At 46.6% G+C, this 20,484-nt stretch overlaps 1 protein-coding gene across 21 annotated transcripts in view; it reads left to right on the top strand.

Annotated features, from left to right (window-relative positions):
- The window catches only part of AFDN (afadin, adherens junction formation factor), a 1,391,435-nt gene that overhangs the window by 1,041,680 nt on the left and 329,271 nt on the right, over window positions 1-20,484 (top strand). For all 21 annotated transcript variants that reach the window (XM_029594302.1, XM_029594301.1, XM_029594288.1 and 18 more), the window contains one exon: window positions 3,306-3,497. In XM_029594302.1, coding sequence (XP_029450162.1) covers window positions 3,306-3,497 — 192 coding nt within the window. The remainder of the gene's footprint in view (window positions 1-3,305; window positions 3,498-20,484) is intronic.

Genomic DNA, 20,484 nt, shown 5'->3' with positions numbered 1-20,484 from the left:
TCCTGGTCCTCAGAAATACCAACTTTCTTCAGAAGGCACAGGTAAAATGGTATCTCTCGTCACTATGCTTCCATATCGCAGTAAGTGCATTACCTCTAATTTTTCTATGTGCTTCATGGTGAGTCAACAATATTGCAATTCCAAGCTCTGTCGGTTGCACCAGCTTCGGCAACTGGGGTATTTCATTGAATCATTATCTGTGACTGCTGTTTCTCTACGGAGTGCAACATCATTCATACTTTCCTGGCATGGACAGCTGCATAACCACAGTCAGTCCACGCAAGGAGCTCTACTTCTACATGACTCACTATACATTACTACCTGGGATTACTGTCACTGCCATAAATCTCTTATACAACACTTCTGGACACTGCAGTCGCAATGACCTTCCTGTCCAGCATCCGTGCAGACATTCTAATAAATTCTTACATGTCCCTGCGCGCATATTCCATAACCTCAGCCCCTCAATTTTTCATTGTCAGGCTATGGGGTTTTTTCACTATGCACTTTCCTCATAGATCCAAAACTGCTATGGGTTAGGTTCAGTGAAATTCCATTATCAGTGGGTCTAAGCTGTTCAACTGCTTTCGTCCATCTATACTGCAGATCTAGAACCCAAATCCTAGTCTGATCCTGCTCTTTCTCGCATTTACTCAGGGTTGTAAGTTTGACCTAAAATCTTCTCAACCCAATATGCGTCTATTCCACTCCAGGCACAGTTTCACATAAACTTCCTGGAACTTGTAGCCATGAGTTATACTCTTATGCCTTCCAATACTGCCTCTGCAACAAATCTTTGTGCATACAGACAGCATAGGGACAATGTGCTTTCCAACACACAAGCACGCACAACATCTTAGCTGTTCTGCAAGGAAGCTGCGCAGCTCTACCCTTGGCCCTTACTCACTCTACGCATCCTCGGGCCACTTATCTAAGAGACTTACTGAACACACTAACAGACTTTCTCCATATAGGTTCCATCCTCTCGAATGGTCTCGTACTACATGTGTGGCGAGAAAAATCTTCTGGTGCTGAGGTCAACCGAACTTGCCCTCTGCGTCCAAATCGAACCATACGGTGCACAGATTCTTCTCCTTACACATGTTTCCAATGCTTTCCCATAGACGCCTTTCTTCCATCAAGGGCCTCTTAAATGTGTCTCTTCCGCTGACTCTCATAGCCAGCACTCTTCTAATGCTGAACCGGGACGGGGTTCACTGTTCCTCAGACCCACGTCCTGGCCGAGACCAGTATGCTTCCCATAATTCTCAATCTATCACACCAGTAACCAATTCGCCTTCTCACCAGTCAGTCACAAATCGTAGACTCACTGATGTTCTCAAGTACTGGTAGCGTCACAAAACCTTCCATACATAAATCCTACCATTCAAAATGGCATGATTTACCACATGACGCATACAAAAGGGTATTACCCTTTTTCTTTTTTCTATACCACTCTTTTCTCTTGCTCCCTTGGATTCTGCTCCCCAGACATCCTCCACATAGATACACTTCTGTTCCAGTTGGTGTATCGTTTGGGAGTGGAGATACCCGATTAACGGTAAACCCCTTCTGAGTCAGCTTATTATGGATTATCCACTGATCAAGCTGCCTCTGTTTTCACTAGTCATGGAATGGAACCTATATTTCAAGACCTGGCTATTCCTTCAAGCCTTCCCATTACCTTCAGAACATACAAAATGGCAACAGTCATACCTGCTACATAAGCAGCTAGGCACCCCCCCCCCCCCCTTCCACTGCCAGTTAAGTTCTCCTTACTTCCTCTATCCTTTATTTTCCGGCTATCTCAGCCCCCAAGTTCATTTCTCCTTGTTTAATGTAACTTTGCTTCTTGTTGAATGGTTTGTTAAAGTTTTTTCCTCTTTGTTCCTTGTAAACCGATGTGATATGATACTTATCATGAATGTCGGTATAGAAAAGAGTTAAATAAATAAAAAATAAATAAATAAATAAAAAATATTTCGTGCTTATAAGTCTCATACGTTCTCCATTCAAGCCTTTCCATTCCTCTCATTTCACAGTATGACATGGGAAATTCTTTCCCTCATAAATGTCATTTCGGCCAACAGGGTCAGTGAGTTACTCACCTTGTTACATACTCATTAGACCCTGCGTTCCTCTGTGACCGAGTGGTTTTACGTATTCAACCATATCCTTCTTAAGGTAGACGTTGCATCTCACCTTACTCAGAATATACTTTGCCCATTTTTCCCAACACCTCTCTCTCACCAAAGCGAGAGAGGGTTTTTCCACTCCTTGGACAGTAAATAGTGTACTTGCATTCTATCTAGATTGCATTACACTCCCTAGGAATTCCACCTAACTCTTTCCTTCTGTGGCAAGAGTCAACCTGCGAGTTCCACTGGGCAAACAGACCTATTCCTCCTAATTGATGGTCTGTATCTCTTTTCCTACCAACAAGCAGGCATTTCACTACAACACTGTGTGTAACCACACTCTGTTGCGTCCATCCCAACCTCAATAGCTTCCCCTCGGCCGCTGCTGCTTGTACATATTCATCAGGCTGTAACCTGGAGCTCTCTCCATACCTTCGCAGCCCATTATTGCTTAGATACGACTGGCTGGCATTCTCCATGTTTGGCCAGTCCGTCTACTCTTATTCTTTTCGCTTTAACTACCCAACATCCTTCCACCAACCCGTTACGGGTTTCAGAATGCCCTCCATTCCAAATTCCACCCCCGTCATTGCACCTTTTGCGCATCTTGGGTGCATTTGGGTGCATCCTCAGCTCGGTACTCACCCATATGTGAGGACTACCATCCTGCTTGTCCTGTGAGAAAGCAAGTGTTGCTTACCTGTAACAGGTGTTCTCACAGGACAGCAGGATATTAGTCCTCATGAAACCCACCTGCCACCCCGTGGAGTTGGGTATCTATACGTTTTTACTTTTATTTTAGTTTCGCTTGTGCTTTTAGCTATAAGACGAGACTGAGGGAGACACCTGTGGTTCACAGGGATAATTGCAGGCTGAGCATACTCAGTGCACTCAGTGTGCCAGTGTCAGTCAAAGCTGTGTAGAAACTTTGACAGAAAAGTTTTCCATACAGGGCTCCATCCTGTGATGTCACCCATATGTGAGGACTAACATCCTGCTGTCCTGTGAGAACACCTGTTACAGGTAAGCAACACTTGCTTTTTTAAATGAATCAAGCTGTGTATCTTCCAGTTGACAGTTATAAGGGAGGAAAAAGGAAAAGATTACATTAGATTTTGCGTGGATTTGATTATAATTTTCTTATTGGCCTTCTCTTCCGTTTCATAGGAACAGCCACTCCCAGCAAGACCAGAAGCTTATCCAATCCCAACTCAAACTTATGTCAGAGAGTACTTTACTTTCCCAGCTTCCAAATCACAGGATCGAATGGGATCAGATCAGAATCAGTGGTCCAACCATGAAGAGAAATTATTGGCTCAAGCAGAGAGTACTAATCACTTCAGCAGCACATCTATTCAGGTAAGAATTAAATTGGTTTTGAAAGAATTGAATACACTATTTAGTAAGAACTTACTCTGATTTATGGCAAAAATTCTCAGCAATGAAATTCTCTTCCCACATTTTCAGGGTCTTCTAAAACAAAAATAATTTTCTACACCATATTGTAATAAAAATGCTATGGAGCTTGGGCATGCTGGTAGTTTTAGAACCAAAATGAATATGTTACAGAAGCATTAGAAATTCGTTTGAAATCTTATGTATGTAAACATTTTGCCAGCTTTGTTAAATGTAACTCTCTTTGAAGATAAGCAGGTTCATCAAATCATACAAGTAGATTATGTGACAGTACTCCTCACCTAAAGGATGGATATTTCCAGATCTTTCTGGAAAGTCTAAAGGCCTTTATGTATGTCAGTTTGCTCAATACCTTCAATTTATCGTAGTCGACTGAGACCACAGGACAGTTTGGGGTTTTTGGGCGCTGGTGGGATGGGGGTAATGGTAAACTTTATTTTGTTATATGGATTTTCCATAAATTTCAAAGTGGTTTTGAATATTATTTTAAAAATACAAAGCATCAAACAGCAAAGTAAAATAAACAAATAGTCATTCAGTCTATCTGATTAAAACAAATAAAATTGTATCCTTTTCCAGTTATTCATCAAAAACCTTTGACAAAATCCAAGACTTAGCTTTCTAAATTTAAAATAACTGTTCCCTGTACGTAAATCTATGGGTAAAGTGTGCTAGATTGAAGGAGTTTGAAATTGGAAAGATTGTTCCCGGGCTTCTTTGAGCCTAATTTCTCAGGAAGGCATCTTTAACGCTTCTTTCTGAGAGGATCTCAGAATTTTTATGGGTCTAAAGGGAAGCAAGAGGTTTGCTAAGTTCTCACAGGACAAACAGGATGATAGTCCTCACATATGGGTGACATCACAGGATGGAGCCCAATCACGGAACACTTTTGTCAAAGTTTCCAGAACTTTGACTGGCCCCTACTGGGCATGCCCAGCATGGCACTAACCCTGCACCAGCAGGGGTACCCCTTCAGTCTTCTTTTTTCCGCGCAGTAGTAGCCTCTCGGTTTAGGAGCTCTGAAGAGATTCCTGACAGGAATTTTTCTCACGGAGTTAATTAAATTTAAATTGCCCCACAGGGGGGTCTCCTTAACTTTTCTCAGACCGCGGTACTCCGGTACGTTTTTGACTGTCTTTCGTCAATTACCGGCGAGTTTGGCCCTCGCAGCCTACTGGCCGTCAACTGTACTGCGGCTCAATTTTTTTCTATGGCCATGGTGTCGGGGTGTCGTCGGTGCCCGGACTGTACTCGCACCATGTCTATCACAGACCCTTATGGAGTCTGTGTAATGTGTTTAGGCCGTGAGCATGATGTCCTGACTTGCACCAAATGTGCCCTCATGACACCAAAAGGTCGCAAAGCCAGAATGGAGAAGATGGGACTCCTCTTCCGTGCTCTCACCCCGACGCCGTCCATCGCATCGACGTCATCAAAACTGGCACCGTCAAAGTCTCTCACCAGCATCGACCACCGTCCGGTGACTGTCCACCATCGACGTGTTCACGGCCATCGACTCCCGTTACTCCCCCTCAAGATCGAGGGGATCGTAGGAAGAAACATCACCATCGGCTTCATAAGTCTCGGACCATCGAGGGAGCAAAATAATCGACCTCGCCACCGTCCGAGCCACTATCGAAGAAGCCCTGTCCAGGAATGGCACCGACTATTCCTGCGACCGGGCCATCGAGGCCACCCTCACCCGATCAGGGTTTGGGAGTCGTGATTCTGCCTATAAAGGTAGTCCCTCTGAATGTGCCCCCGCCTCCCTCTTCCGTCATGGAGCCGGGGCTGCTTGTTCCAGGTCTCCGGGAAGAACAGGACCGGCTGGTCCAGGAGGCCATCGACAAGGCGATGCAACAGCTCCAGGTTTCTCCGGCACCGACATCGGCACCGAGAGTGGAACCGATTACCGACCCGATTCCAGCAGCGCTGGCACTGCTGCTATCCCGGATGGAGGCGCTCATGACCGCCCTTCCACCGGTGATTCCCGGGTCTCCGATGGCTCCGGTGCACTCCCCGTTGACAGCTTCTTCAGGATCAGAAACACTGTTCCACATTCCTCCTTCGGGAGTATTGCCTCAGCCATCGATGCCATGTCGTTCCTCGCCACCGATTCATTTATCGGGGGCGATACGCACATCGGCGCCATCGATGCCTTCGATGCCGGCACAGATGTCCTCCAGGGCGTCCACAGTGCCCCCGGTGATTCCTTCGATTTTCTCGGAGCCTCAGCCGGGGCCTTCGGGTATCCAATCCCCTTCTTGTCCTATAGGTCAGTCTGCTGATCCTTATGACACCTGGGGTGGTGATACTTCCACAGACACCGATGACTTACCTTCACCTCCCTCTCCTACTGAAAGTAGAAAGCGTTCTCCTCCAGAGGACCTTTCTTTTATTAATTTTGTGAAGGAAATGTCTGACTTGGTCCCTTTTCAGCTTCAAACAGAGCAGGATAATAGGCACCAGATGATGGAGCTTCTCTAGTTCCTGGATGCCCCTAAAGTGATCACTTCTATTCACATTCATCAAGTTCTTCTTGACCTCCTCAAAAAGAACTGGGAAAACCCTGGATCCATTGCTCCAGTACACAGAAAGGCTGACACTACCTATTTAGTGCAGTCAGCCCCTGGCTTTCAAAAATCTCAGCTCAACCACCACTCAGTTGTGGTAGAATCGGCTCAAAAGAAAGCAAAAAGGACGAAGCCTCACTCCTCTACCCCTCCTGTTAAGGAACACAAATTCCTAGACAATATTGGTTGACGAGTGTACCAAGGGGCTATGCTCATCTCCAGAATTGGCTGCTTACCAGCTGTATATGACCCAATACAACAGGGTCATTTTCAAGCAGATACAGGACTTCTCTGAAACCCTGCCTGACCAATTCCAAGAACAGCTTCAAATCCTTGTCAACAAGGGGTTTCAGGCAGGAAAGCATGAGATAAGAACAGCTTACGATATCTTGACACCTCTACTAGAGTGTCTGCAGCTGCCATTTTGGCAAGACGATGGGCCTGGCTCAAATCTTCTGACCTTCGCCCAGAAGTACAAGATAGGCTTTCTGACCTCCCATGTGTAGGAGACAATCTGTTCGGTGAACAGATCCAGCAAATAGTGGCTGAATGAAAGGACCATCATGAGACCCTTAAACAGCTCTCATCGATACCTTCTGACTTCCCATCTAGTCAGCCCTTTAGGAAGGATTCTAAGAAGTCATTCTTTCATCCAAGGAAGTACTATCCTCCACCAGCAAGGTCCAGAACTACGAGGCCTTATCAAAAACCTCAGCCTCGCTAGGCCCGAAAGCAAAAGCCGCAAGCAGCTCCCCAGCCGGGGCCTGCTTCAGGTTTATGAATTTCACTTGGAGAGCAGCAGCCTGATTCCTCTGCCAAGCATACCAGTGGGAGATCGATTGTGCCACTTTCACGGCATATGGCAGTCAATCACAACCGACCAATGGGTGCTAGCAGTCATTGCTCAGGGTTACCACCTAAACTTTCTTGCTCTTCCACCGGACTCACCACCTCTGCAAGCGTGGAGAGTATCCGAACACTCTGTCCTTCTGGAGCAGGAGGTTTCCCTTCTTCTCCAGTTAAGAGCAATAGAACCCGTCCCACTCTCGCAGCAAGGCCTAGGGTTCTATTCCGGGTACTTTTTGATCCCCAAAAAATCCGGGGGTGTTCGTCCAATTCTGGACCTACGTGCTCTCAACAAGTACCTCCAGCGGGAAAAGTTCAAGATGGTAACCTTGGGCTCGCTTCTACCTCTTCTGCAAAGAGGAGACTGGCTCTGCTCTCTGGACCTTCAGGACACATACACCCAAATTGTGATAACTTCAGCTCATCGCAAGTACCTCAGGTTTTTAGTAGGCCCAAATCACTATCAATACCGAGTGCTTCCATTCGGCCTAGCATCGGCACCACAAGTCTTTACCAAATGTCTCGTAGTTGTCGCATCTTTCCTCAGGAAAGAAGGTGTTCATGTTTACCCCTATCTGGACGACTGGTTAATCAGGGCCCCAACCCATCAAGCCGCTCAGTCGTCCCTCGATTTGACCCTAAACACTAATTTCTCTAGGATTTCTCGTCAATTACAAGAAATCCTATTTAGTCCCATCTCAAACCTTGTCGTTCATTGGGGCAGACTTGGACACCTTGCAGGCAAAAGCCTTTCTACCTCAACAACGAGCGCTAGCCCTAGTGTCTCTTGCTCAGAAGTTGCAGTCTCAGCATACAGCAACAGCTCGCCAATTCCTCGTCCTTCTAGGACATATGGCGTCCTCAGTCCATGTCACACCAATGGCCCGCCTGGCCATGAGGCTCATGCATTGGACTCTGAGATCACAATGGATTCAAGCTGTTCAGCCTCTGTCAACCATTGTCCACATCACCGACTCACTCCGTCTGTCTCTCGCCTGGTGGAAAGATCAGAACAATCTTCTCCAGGGACTGCCCTTTCAAGTGCCAGGTCCTCAACTCATCCTCACCACCGATGCTTCCAACCTCGGGTGGGGAGCCCATGTGAACGATCTGCAGACACAAGGATCATGGTCTCCAGAGGAAGCCAAACGTCAGATAAATTTCCTGGAGCTTGGAGCAATGCGATATGCTCTCAGAGCTTTTCAGGATTGCCTATCAAATCACGTCATCCTGATTCAGATAGACAACCAGGTGGCCATGTGGTACATCAACAAGCAGGGAGGCACAGCCTGTGTCAGGAAGCTGCACAGATTTGGGTGGAAGCACTCTCCCACTCAATATATCTCAGGGCTACCTACTTACCGGGAGTGGACAATGTCTTGGCAGACAAACTGAGTCGCGTCTTCCAACCGCACGAGTGGTCTCTCAACCCCTCGGTAGCGACCTCAATCTTCTGACAATGGGGATACCCCCAGACAGACCTCTTTGCGTCCCCTCAGAACCACAAAGTGGACAACTACTGCTCTCTCATTTGGAGCGAGCACTCTGCCCAGAGATGCATTCTCCCTCTCGTAGGCAACGGGTCTGCTCTATGCATTCCCTCCACTTCCTCTTCTCTCGAAGACTCTCATGAAGCTACGTCAGGACAAGGGAACCGTGATCCTGATAGCACCCCACTGGCCACGCCAAGTGTGGTTTCCCATACTTCAGGATCTTTGCATCCGCAGGCACATTCCCTTGGGAACGGACCCACATCTGATCACTCAAAACGATGGATGCCTATGCCATCCCAATCTACAGGCCTTGTCTCTGACGGCATGGATGTTGAAAGGTTAATCCTTCAACCACTTAACCTTTCAGATTCGGTTTCTTGTGTCCTGATTGCTTCACGGAAGCCTTCCACAAGAAAATCTTATTCCTATAAATGGAAAAGATACACATCATGGTGCACCTCGCAGTCCCTTGATCCCTTTTCCTGTCCAATCTCAAGGTTTTTGGATTATCTCTGGCATTTGTCGGAATTAGGTCTAAAGAACTCTTCCATCAGAATGCATGTCATTGCGGTAGCCACCTTCCATAAAGGTGACGTGGATATTCCTATATCGGTACAACCCCTCGTCACACGCTTTTTAAAGGGCTTGCTCCATATCAAGCCACCTGTACGTCCTCTGGCCCCTTCTTGGGACCTTAATCTGGTTCTCGGTCGGCTCATGAAACCACCATTCGAGCCTCTTCACTCCTGTGCCTAAAATATCTCACATGGAAAGTGATTTTCCTTTTGGCTATCACTTCAGCTAACAGGGTTAGTGAGTTACAGGTCCTAGTTACCTATCCGCCTTATACTAAACTCCTGCAGGACCAGGCGGTACTCCGCACTCACCCTAAGTTCTTACCTAAGGTACTTTCGGAGTTTCACATTAATCCATCATACTACCTACCTTCTTTCCCAGGCCCCATTCCAATCCAGGGGAACATGCTCTGCATACCCTTGACTGTAAACGGGCTCTAGCGTTCTACCTAGACCGTACAGTTGCCCACAGGAAGAGCATTCAGTTATTAGTCTCTTTCCATCCCAACAAATTAGGGCAACCTGTGGGTAAGCAGACTCTCTCCTCCTGGTTGGCGGACTGCATATCTTTTTGCTATCAGCAAGCAGGCATTCCTTTTCAAGACCGTGTTAAAGCACACTCTGTGAGGGCCATGGCGACTTCAGTAGCACACCTACGATCGGTGCCGCTTCCTAACATTTGCAGGGCTGCCACCTGGAGTTCTCTCCACACTTTCGCAGCCCACTATTGCTTGGACAAAGCCGGAAGACAAGATTCCATCTTCGGCCAGTCTGTCCTGCGTAACCTGTTTCCAACGTGACGTACCAACACCCTTCCGCCTGCCCGGTGGAGTTCAGGATGCCCTCTACCAAATTCCACCCCAGTTGTTGTGCCTGTTGCATGCCGTTGGGTACATTTGGTGCTGTTCAGACATCCTCAGCTCGGTACTCACCCATATGTGAGGACTACCATCCTGCTTGACCTGTGAGAAAGCAAATGTTGCTTACCTGTAACAGGTGTTCTCACAGGACAGCAGGATGTTAGTCCTCACGAAACCCGCCCGCTGCCCCGCGGTGTTGGGTTCGTAACGTTTTGTTGTTTTATTTTTCGGCACTGCTTGCAGCTTTCAAATAAGACTGAAGGGGACCCCTGCTGGCTGCAGGGTTAGTGCCATGCTGGGCATGCCCAGTAGGGGCCAGTCAAAGTTCTGGAAACTTTGACAGAAGTTTTCCGTGATTGGGCTCCATCCTGTGATGTCACCCATATGTGAGGACTAACATCTTGCTGTCCTGTGGAACACCTGTTACAGGTAAGCAACATTTGCTTAATCAGGTTTACCTTTAGAAATAGCCTTATATGTAAGGCATTTTAAATATTACTCTGCAGCGGGCTAGGAGCCAGTGCGGTTAGCATAACAGAGAAAATACATTATCAGGTTTACACGGCTGCAGTATTTTCTAATAGTTGAACACGTCTTAAATTTGCCTCTGTAATTCTTATATAGAACAAATTGTAATAGTTTTAGAGTATTAATGTACTAGATAACATTTTCAAGTCATTCTTTGTGAATTAGACGTAGATTATTGATAAACAATTTAGCTAATAAACTTTGGGGGCTTTTTATATTTATTAATTTTTCAGTAATACAATATTGACTTGTGACAGAAAAACTGAGACAATTGGATACCAAATAGACTGACAGTACTTATAGAAGCAATATTACAATATGAACCCATGTCTCAATTAGTAAAATGGAAAAAGGGTGTTTACAAAATCTAAGGAAGCGAGTGAATCAGAAAAAAAATATATATATCTTCAAAGAAATAGGCAGAGAGACTACAGCAATAAAAAAAGATGATTATACAAATTATTTAACTTAAGTCAACACAGACAAAGAATGGGCATCCAAATGAGACCTCAAATCCGCAGGGTCAAAGAAAATATACTTTGCACCAGAATGAGTAAGTATACATTTGCAAGGGTGCCAAAGAATAAATTTAGCCCCTACAGAGAGAACTTTCTGACGGAATGAAAGAAAATGTTTCCTTCTTTCCTGCATTATGCGAATATCTGGATAGATCCAGATATGCTGACCATGAAATAAAGGCAATCTGTGACGAAAAAATATTTTAGAAGAAAATCATGGTGTTTAGCAAATACTAAGGAAACCAGTAACATCCCACGTTTAGAAATAGGTAACCTTTATTTTATTAAACATTTTATATACCATCTTTCCAACAGATAATCACCACTGTTTAGAAAAGTAACATTCATATTCTAGATCAACAAAACAACTAAAACATATTCTAGGTCAAGACATTATCAAATATATGTTAACTAGCGGATTAGGATAGTAGTTTGTAATCTATTGGTTCCATTGTAATTTCATTCACGGATTATTCTGACTACTTCGCTCCTTATTTATTGCAAATTCTACAATTATGATCTCTGATTTTTGAAAGTGACGTTATCGGCATATTGATATTTTAAGTTTAATCATATGCATTTCTGAAATGCCATGTTTTCAGTTCATATTTGAAACTCTTTCTTTCTGTTATCATATGTAATGTCTCTGGTAGAGAGTTCCACAGTTGGGACCTGCTAGGGAAAACATTTGGTTTCTTATTTCTGTTAGATGTGTACTCTACGTTGAAGAGACAGTTTATAGTAGTTTGTTTTGTAATTTTAGTGCTTGCTGCAGTGTATATCTTTGAAGTGTTAATCCTAATAAGCCGGGGTTTATGTCGTTGATGATATTGAAAATTAGAGTTAATACTTCATAGTGAATTCTGGATTGTACTGGTAGCCAGTCCAGAGCTATCAGCAAGGGGGGTTATATGTTCAAATTTCCTTGTCCCTAATAGAAGTCTTGCTGAGGCATTCTGTAATAACTAGTAGTAGGGCGTCACAGTACTATATGTTTGAAAATATTAGTGTTTGTAAAACTTCACGAAGTTCTGTAAAGTTAGCAATGGTTTCAACCAATGTAATATTCTCAGCTTAGAGTATCCTGTTTTTATCAATTTGTTTGTGTTTTTTCATTGTAAAGTTCTCATCAGTCTGTATTCCCAGGTTTCTTACTTGATCTGTGCATGTAATGTTAAAATTCCCAAGGTCTAGGGGTGGCTGTTTGACTATGGAGGACTTTCTCCTTAATCACACGATTTCAGGGTTTTTTGTGATTAGTGTTAGTTTCAGCTGTGATAGTTCTTGTTGAATTGCCTTCATGTATGTAAACACTTGATGTAGTTTTTTCAATTTATTGAATGGGATGTAGAATTGTATGTCATTTGCGTATAAGAAGTTGATCCCTAGTTCCGCTAGTAATGTACACAGAAGCAGCATATAAATGTTGAATAGTGTTACTGAGAGTGCTGAACCCTGGGGGACACCTGTATCGATTGTGAAGGTGTCAGATATGTGATTTCCAGTCTGACTTGATATGATAACATTTCCATCTATTCCAATTGTTCTCAACTGGTGGCATAACAGGGTATGGTCTACAATGTCAAAGGCTGCTGTTAAATCAATTAGTACCAGGATAAAAGATTTGTTATTTTCAAGTCCTTGTAGTACAGGGCCTGTTAACGAAATGAGTAAGATTTCTGTTGATCGATTTTTTTTATGAATCCAAATTGATTTGGATATAGAATTATTTTGTTTTCTAGTTGGGATAACACTGCTTCTCCAAGGACAAGCAGGATGGTAGTCCTCACACATGAGTGACTTCATCCGATGGAGCCTGGCTGGAAAACTTTTGTCAGAGTTTCTAGAAACTTTCGGGCCGATACAGTAAAATCGCAGGAGAGCAGGCGAGCGCATAGGCCACTCTCCTGTGCGCGCGATTAAAATTAGGGCCGGCAGTAAAAACAGGCGCTAGGGACACTAGCGCGTCCCTAGCGCCTCTCTTGATAGGAGCAGCGGCTGTCGGAGCTTTTGACAGCCGACGCTCAATTTTGCCGGCGTCGGTTCTCGAGCCCGCTGACAGCCACGGGTTGGGAAACTGGACGCCGGCAAAATTGAGCGTCCGGTTTTCGAGCCGCGGGCCTATTTCAAATTTTTTTTTCAATTTTTTTTTTTTTACTTTTTTTAACTTTTGGGACCTCCGACTTAATATCGCCATGATATTAAGTCGGAGGGTGCACAGAAAAGCAGTTTTTACTGCTTTTCTGTGCATTTTCCCGGTGCCGGCAGAAACTAGCGCCTACTTTTGGGTAGGTGCTAATTTCTGAAAGCAAAATGTGTGGCTTGGCTGCACATTTTGCTTTCTGAATTGCGCAGGAATACCTAATAGGGCCATCAACATGCATTTGTATGTTGCGGGCACTATTAGGTTCGGGGGGGGGGGGGGGTTGGACGCGTGTTTTGAACGCGCTATTACCCCTTACTGAATAAAGAGTAAAGCTAGTGCGTCCAATCGCGGGTTAACGAGCTCCGCCGGAGCGCACTGTACTGTATCGGCCTGTTTGACAGGCACACTGAGCATGCCCAGCATGCCACCCACCACGCGTCCACGCAGGGTCCCTCTTCAGTATCTTCTTTTCCGTGGAGCTGTCACCTCGCAGTTTTGGAGCGCACGCTTCTCTTCGATAATTTGCTACTGCAGAGTGATTTTCTTGGCCTTCCACACGTCACGTAGGGTCCCTCACCCTTCTCAGCCTCCAGTCGGTAAGTTTTCGGGTAAACACGGTCGATCGCCGACGGCATTCCCCCTCGATACCCGCCAGCCATAGACCGTGCATTGCACTCTTTTTCCTATGGCATCAACCGGCTTCCGCCGGTGCCCCCAGTGCCCTCAGGCTATGTCCACCACAGGCCCCCTATGAGCTCTGTGTCCTCTGCCTAGGGGCTTCCCATGATGTCCACGTCTGCGACCTCTGCCCAGATGACCTCTAAGGATCGTTGGCCCATCTTGACAAACTGGAAAAACTCTTTGGGTCCAAGAGATTGGCGCCGTCCTCGGCGTCAGGAACCTCCATCCCTTTTGTCAAGGAGCCCCCGGACCCGTCTCTGTTGGGTTCTCCTGCCCTGGCCCTATCAGGTCCTGAGCTCTGGGCGGGGGACGACCGCTGTCCCTGTCGTCCTGTTCCCGATCGGGTTCTTTGACGTTGCCATTGGTATCGGGCAAGAAGCATGGTGATCGTCTCGAAATATCCAAAAAGCACCGGCATTGATTATCATCTTCCTCCAAACCGGACCGTGAGAAGGCACCGGTGGAGAACTCTGTTCCCCTTCAACCAGGGGATACACCGATCCCGCCAGCTCCTCCTCAGCCTGTTTTATCCTCGCAGGCTTTTGAGGAAGAGCTAGTGAGGTGAATGTGGCTGGTGGTTGGCCATGCCCTGCAGGGCTCGAGCCTTCAGTTCCCCAGGTACCGCCTCTGCCTCAAGAGCCTGCTCCACTGGTGCTTGCAGCTTTGCTGGAGCTTCTCGATATACTGCTTGGTGTACTACCCACGCAGCCAGCTCCTGTGCCCCAAGTCCCCCAATAGTCTCTGGGTGCACCACTGCCATCGCCACTGGCTTCCATTCCAGTGAGGTACTCCTCTGAAGAGGAAGGGCCATCAGGTGCGATGGGCTAGAGATGCACGGTGCCACCTCACCGCCTGGCTCTCCTTGGTCCCTTGGGGTCGATTCCTTCGGTATCCCCAATCCCACTAGCACCATCGGATCCCTCGCCTCCCTCGCAGGTGCGAGGCCCTCTGGTGCCTCTCTCAGTGCCTTCGAGACCCAGGCCAGGATACCATTGGGCTTTAGCCCCCTGCATCCCCGGAGGGTCACAGCGAGGATGAAGACCGTTACGACCCCTGGGAGGGTGAGGCGTCCGTATCCTCGGTGGATCTGCCTTCCGAACCTTCTTCCCCAGAGGAACGACTGCAATCTCCCCTGAGAACTTCTCCTTTGCAGGGTTTGTCAAGGCCATGGCCGAGTCTGTACCCTTCCAATTACTGACAGAGCAGGACTCCAAGCACAAAATGCTTGAGATCCTACAATTCATGGATGTCCCAAAGGAGGTGGTGGCGGTACCAGTTCATGACATTTTCAAGGAACTTGTAACCTGCCTTTGGGAGCATCTCATTTGTAGGGGATAAGCCCCTAGATTCAAGCCCCCAGGTATAATCCGTGTGTGTGTTTATATGAAATTAGCCCCCCAGGGCAGAGCCCCTGGGCAGGATACCTGTGTGCACAGTCTGAAACTGTAACACCATCTCGGTGCCGCTGGTTAATAGAAAGACTATGCGGTGTTCCTAGTCCAGCCATTGACTGGGTTCGACTGCCGTCAACTCCCCCACCAATCGGTGGTGGTAGTCAGCCATGAAAAAGGCTAAGAGGGTTCATACCCATGCCTTGACTCCGCCAGGGCGCAAACATAAAGCCCTTGATGTGTTGGGACGCCGAGTGTTTCAGGGTGCCATGCTCTTTGCACGTATAGGTTGCTACCACCTTTTTCATGGGGCAGTATTCCTGGAATCTGTGGGAGCAGGCCCTGGAGTTCAGTGAGCATCTGCCTCAACAATTCCAGGAGGATTTTTCAGGCTAATGTCCAACAAGGCCTGGAGTGTGTTAAATATGAAGTCCACTCAGCTTATGATGTCTTCAATACAGCTATGAGATCCACTGCAGCGGGCATTGGCGCCTGTTGAGCAGCTTGGCTATGAGCCTCCGACTTGCGCCTTGAGGTTTAAGACTGTCTCACTGACTTGCCTTGTACAGGTGAGAACCTGATTGTTTGGGGACAGGATTAAGGAGGCTGTAGCTCAGCTGAAGGATTACCAAGAAACCCTTCGGCAATTGTCAGCACTTCTTGCACGCAGCCTACCAGGAAACCCTCACAACAATATCCAAGACTGCCTTTCTATCAGTCTCATAAGTATTACCCGCCCACACCAAGGGCCAGGGCTGTTAAGCTTGTCCCCAAGGCCAGACAGAGGCAGCCTAGGGGCGCAAAGCTCCGCCACAGAACCCTGCCACGGAATTTTGTCTGGTGGCGAGGGAGTATGAGCCATCTTTCCCCGTGGGACTCTGGCCCTTAGAGGTTGTCTCCAACTTTCGCAGATCGATGGATCTCGATCACATCGGACTTCTGGTTCCTATCCATCATTCTCCAGGATTTCCAGCTGTATTTCTAATGACTTCCACCTCACTCCCCCTCATCTCCCAAATGGAGAGCATCAGGGGACATTCGGATTCTTCGGATAGAGCTTTCTGCCCTCGTTGCCGCTCAAAAGGTCGACCTTTTCTGAACAACCAACGGGACAGAGGGTTGTCCTCCATGTATTTCCTAATTCCCAAGAGAACGGGTGGCCTCAGGCCCATGCTGCACCTGAGAGCTTTAAACTGCTTCTTGGTAAAGGAAAAGTTCAAGATGGTCTCTCTGGGCACCCTGATCCCCCTTCTCTGGGCAGTGGACTGGCTCTGCTCCCTCAATCTACATGATACATACACCCATATCACCATTTTTCAGGTGTATCAGCAGTAACCTAAGATTTCTGGTCGACAGGCACCACTATCAGTATCGAGTTCTGCCCTTTGGCCTAGCATCTGTGCCCCGAGTTTGACCAAATGTCTGGCAGTTGTCAGTGCCCTTCTTCGGCAAGGAATTCATGTGTTTCCCTACTCGACGATTGGCTCATCAAAGGCAAATCCTGTTAAGGGGCTCAGAGTGCCATGTGCCTCACAATCAAAACTCTGGAGACCCTGGGATTCTTGATCAACTATCCCGTCCCACCTTCAGCCAGCCATGCAGCTGGACTTCATTGGGGTGCGCCTGGACACAATCCAGGAGAGGGCCTACCTACCTCAGGACAGGGCAGAGATCTTAGCAGCTCTTGCATGACATGCCTCTGCTCGTTTGTTTCTCCAGCTGCTGGGCCATATGGCAGTGACTGTGCATGTCACCCAGTTTGCTCATTTACACATGCGCCGTGCACAATGGACGCTGTGCTCTCAGTGGTGTCAGGCATTGCAGGACATGCATGCTCGCATCATAGTCACTGAAAGGTTGTGGCAGTCCCTCTTGTGGTGGACAATCCCCGCAAACCTAGAGCAGGGTTGTCCCTTTTGGAATGCTTAGTCCCAGGCCACACTCACCACTGATGCTTCTCAGATGGGGTGAGGGGAGGGTAAGTTCTGGGTTACCGCTGCCTCGTAGCCCCTTTTCAGTGCTATTTAAAAAAAACAAAGAAGATGTCCATCAGCGATGGTCACAATATTTGTTGCTGGTGCCTAGGACCTGACCACAACCAGTCCAACTGCTACCTTTGTGGCCAGATTTCTGTACACTCTCAAAAGTCCACAGCCTGGAAAATGGAAGGACTGTATAAGTCTCTGAGGAGCTGCAGCCATTCCTCTTCCCGGAGCAGAGCATCTTCCGGCTCCCTGGGCATTGATTTAAGCAGGGCCTTTTCAAGTAAGCCTTCCCTCTGGTTGAAGCAGACCTAGGGCCTCGCCACTTCAGGGTCAGGCAGAAAAAGGCACCCAGATGTAGGTAAGCCCGTGAGGCTTGGAACTCAGTAAAAAGAAGCGTCATGCTTCATAGCCAGTGGCACTATTGGTGCTGAAGAAGAATCAAGCCTCGGCACCACTGATGCAATCGATGCATGACACAACATATGTCAGAGCATCTAGCCCTGGGACATTTGACACACTGAGCCTTGGGATCAGCGCCATCAACACACCGGACCTTGGTGCTACTGATGCAACTATTCCTAAAGTCATCAGTTGCATTACCTCTCCCAATTTCAAAGACAATTTTTCCATCAAGACTGCTTGAGCGAGGGCTTCAATTAGAAATGATGGGTCCTGTCTGCTTGGTGGTGCCGTTAATTTCTAATTACCCAGTGTTAGAAAGCCCAGAGGGTTGTCAGGGAGACTCCATCTTAGTTTCTGAAGAAGATTTTCCATCTTCAGTGCCTGGCCAAAGGACACGACAGCCATTGGATCAAGTGGCAGTGTTGGTAAAAACGTATTTGCCTCCCTGGTAGCTAAGGACAAAGATAAGAACATAAGAACGTGCCATACTGGGTCAGACCAAGGGTCTATCAAGCCCAGCATCCTGTTTCCAACAGTGGCCAATCCAGGCCATAAGAACCTGGCAAGTACCCAAAAACTAAGTCTATGGCACACTTTAATCTCTCCTAATCTTTGCTCCCTCAAGGTGGAGTCCCTTTCACCTGTGATGCAATAGATGCCTATTCAGAACCCCTATGAGGAAGGAGGTATGAGTACCTGCTACTCACATAAGAATCCAGCCAGTTAGAGGACATCGACCAGGAATACTTCCCTCCAAGTGGACCAAGGACCTTTTGGTTGCCACATCGGTGATCCTTCACCACTCAGATCAGAGGAAGGATTGACAAGAAACCCCTCTAATCTGCTGCCTGATCCTCCAGATCACTTTTCTCCACCTGAAGACCTCTCTTACTCCAGATTTCTGGATAAGTTGGGCAAGACACTGGGAATCAACATCGATAGTGATGAGGTATCCCTGCACAGAAGTCTTTGACCTTCTCCAAAATCTAAATACTCTGGCAGAGTCAGGAACTATTTCGATCCACTCAGTCTTGCAAGAATTACAGATAAGGATATGGGAGAGTCCTATTTCTTGTATTCCAGAAGCCAGGAAAATAGACCTGAAGTATAGAGTCCAGAAGACCACGGGCTTTGGAGTGATACGGCTGCCTCATTAATTAGAAGATGATATTTCCCAATAGGAAAGCGCCCAGACTATTGAAGAACTTTGGTTAAAAGGTGTTCCAAAGTTCCATGCTTAATGCTCATATCCCCATGTACCAATTCTACATGGTACAGTACTTACATGTGTAGCAGCAAGATGTAGCAGCAATGAAGACACCTCAGACAGTATTCATGGTGAAGCGTCTTCCTTTGCTCCTCGGAAGCATCTCCTTTTATTGTACATAATTCCATAGCATACATACGTGTTATCATATCATTGGTTCTTGTAAATACATACATCACATGTTTGGCTGCTACAGCGTTTTCTACCATAAATGTCTGTGCTGACCTTCTTTCCGAGTAGGTGCAGGTGGGCAGTGTATTTCATGCAAGGAGGGGGGAGGTCACCAGCTGGTCGCGAGGCAGTTGTGCTCTGTTGACCTATTTGCCTAAGTGTGAAAAACCACATAAGAGCAAGTAGGCCACAAGCTGTTTTGGGGGCAGCTAAAGCTTGCACTAGATATGTCTATGTGACGTCAGGTTTCCTGTTAGCTAGTGGCAGATGGGGGTTGTTTACAGGCTGTTGCTAACTGCGGTTGGAATATGACATTTCTGCTGCATTCAGCTTAGGCCCGAGAAAAGGGCAGTTAGATGTGGTGATAGATTTAACCCCTGACATGCTCTCATCAGCTATCAGGAGCAAAGCTCATAATTCCCACATCTCACATTTTCTGTTTTTATTTAAACGGCATAAAGAATATCTCTCTATCCATGCTTTAGACCCATACTGGAATCTGCTGTGCTTTGCGTATAGGCTGGAGATAGGGAAGGGGAGATGTGGAGAGAAGAGTCGAGTCGGCGTGGTGTGCCAGCTACCGCAAAGCTCTTGATTCCCCACATCACTTAGAGCTTATGCAGCGTGGTGTGCCAACTACTGCAGGGCTCATGATTCCCTATTAAGCAGCATACAAGACATTTTTATATCCAGGTGGAAAGCGAGGTTTCAGTATGGACATGAGATTGGGTAAGCAATGAATACAGCAACAGCAACATATTAAAATAACAATATAAAGTAATACAATGAGAATAGTCTTTCTGAGACCTGGAGCCAGGAGATGTTGTGAAATTGTGCATGTGTTCAGTGATGGTTGCATTAAGGAAGGAGTATTTTCTAGACATGATGTGGTGCAGAATGAATGTTTGATTGCAATATGGGTATTTCCCTACCCTGAGCCCTGTGATACTGTCATTATTATATTCCAACAAAAACAGCGTTCTTTTGTACCCTACTATCCAAATGCATTACTGTGTAATTGACTGATGAATTTATAAAGACCCCTCTGTAAGTTCATGGATAAGTAGTCCATCCTGATAGGTTAAAAAGAACTGCATGCATCAAAAGTCCTTCTCTGGAATGGGTTGGCATGTGCATGCAAACCCAGCAATCTGTTTGGTTCAATAGTTGTGATAAAGTCTGTGCATCGGTAATGTACATATTGGATTGCCAATAGTTCTTGTTCAGACATCGCCATGGCAGGAGAGATGAAGCTAAATATGAGGATACAGAACACAATTGTTAATGAGTTGGCATTCAGGCAAGAGAAGGCAGCTAATAAGTTCTCTGGAGTTTTCTCAAGGCCTTGCTGTTCCAAGTGTTGTGCAGATTGGTGGGATAGGGCTTTGATCTATCCCCAGGTCATCTGGTGCTGCTTTTTGCGGGGAGTCCGGTCTCTGTCCTTCTGTGGGTTGTGGAGGCTCAGGGAGAAGTTTGGGATTGGGTTCTGTGGAT

Source organism: Rhinatrema bivittatum, chromosome 3 (assembly GCF_901001135.1).
Source record: "Rhinatrema bivittatum chromosome 3, aRhiBiv1.1, whole genome shotgun sequence".
Classification (NCBI taxonomy): domain Eukaryota; kingdom Metazoa; phylum Chordata; class Amphibia; order Gymnophiona; family Rhinatrematidae; genus Rhinatrema; species Rhinatrema bivittatum.
The sequence above is the reverse complement of the archived record's forward strand: the minus strand, read 5'-3'. Positions and strand labels throughout refer to the sequence as shown.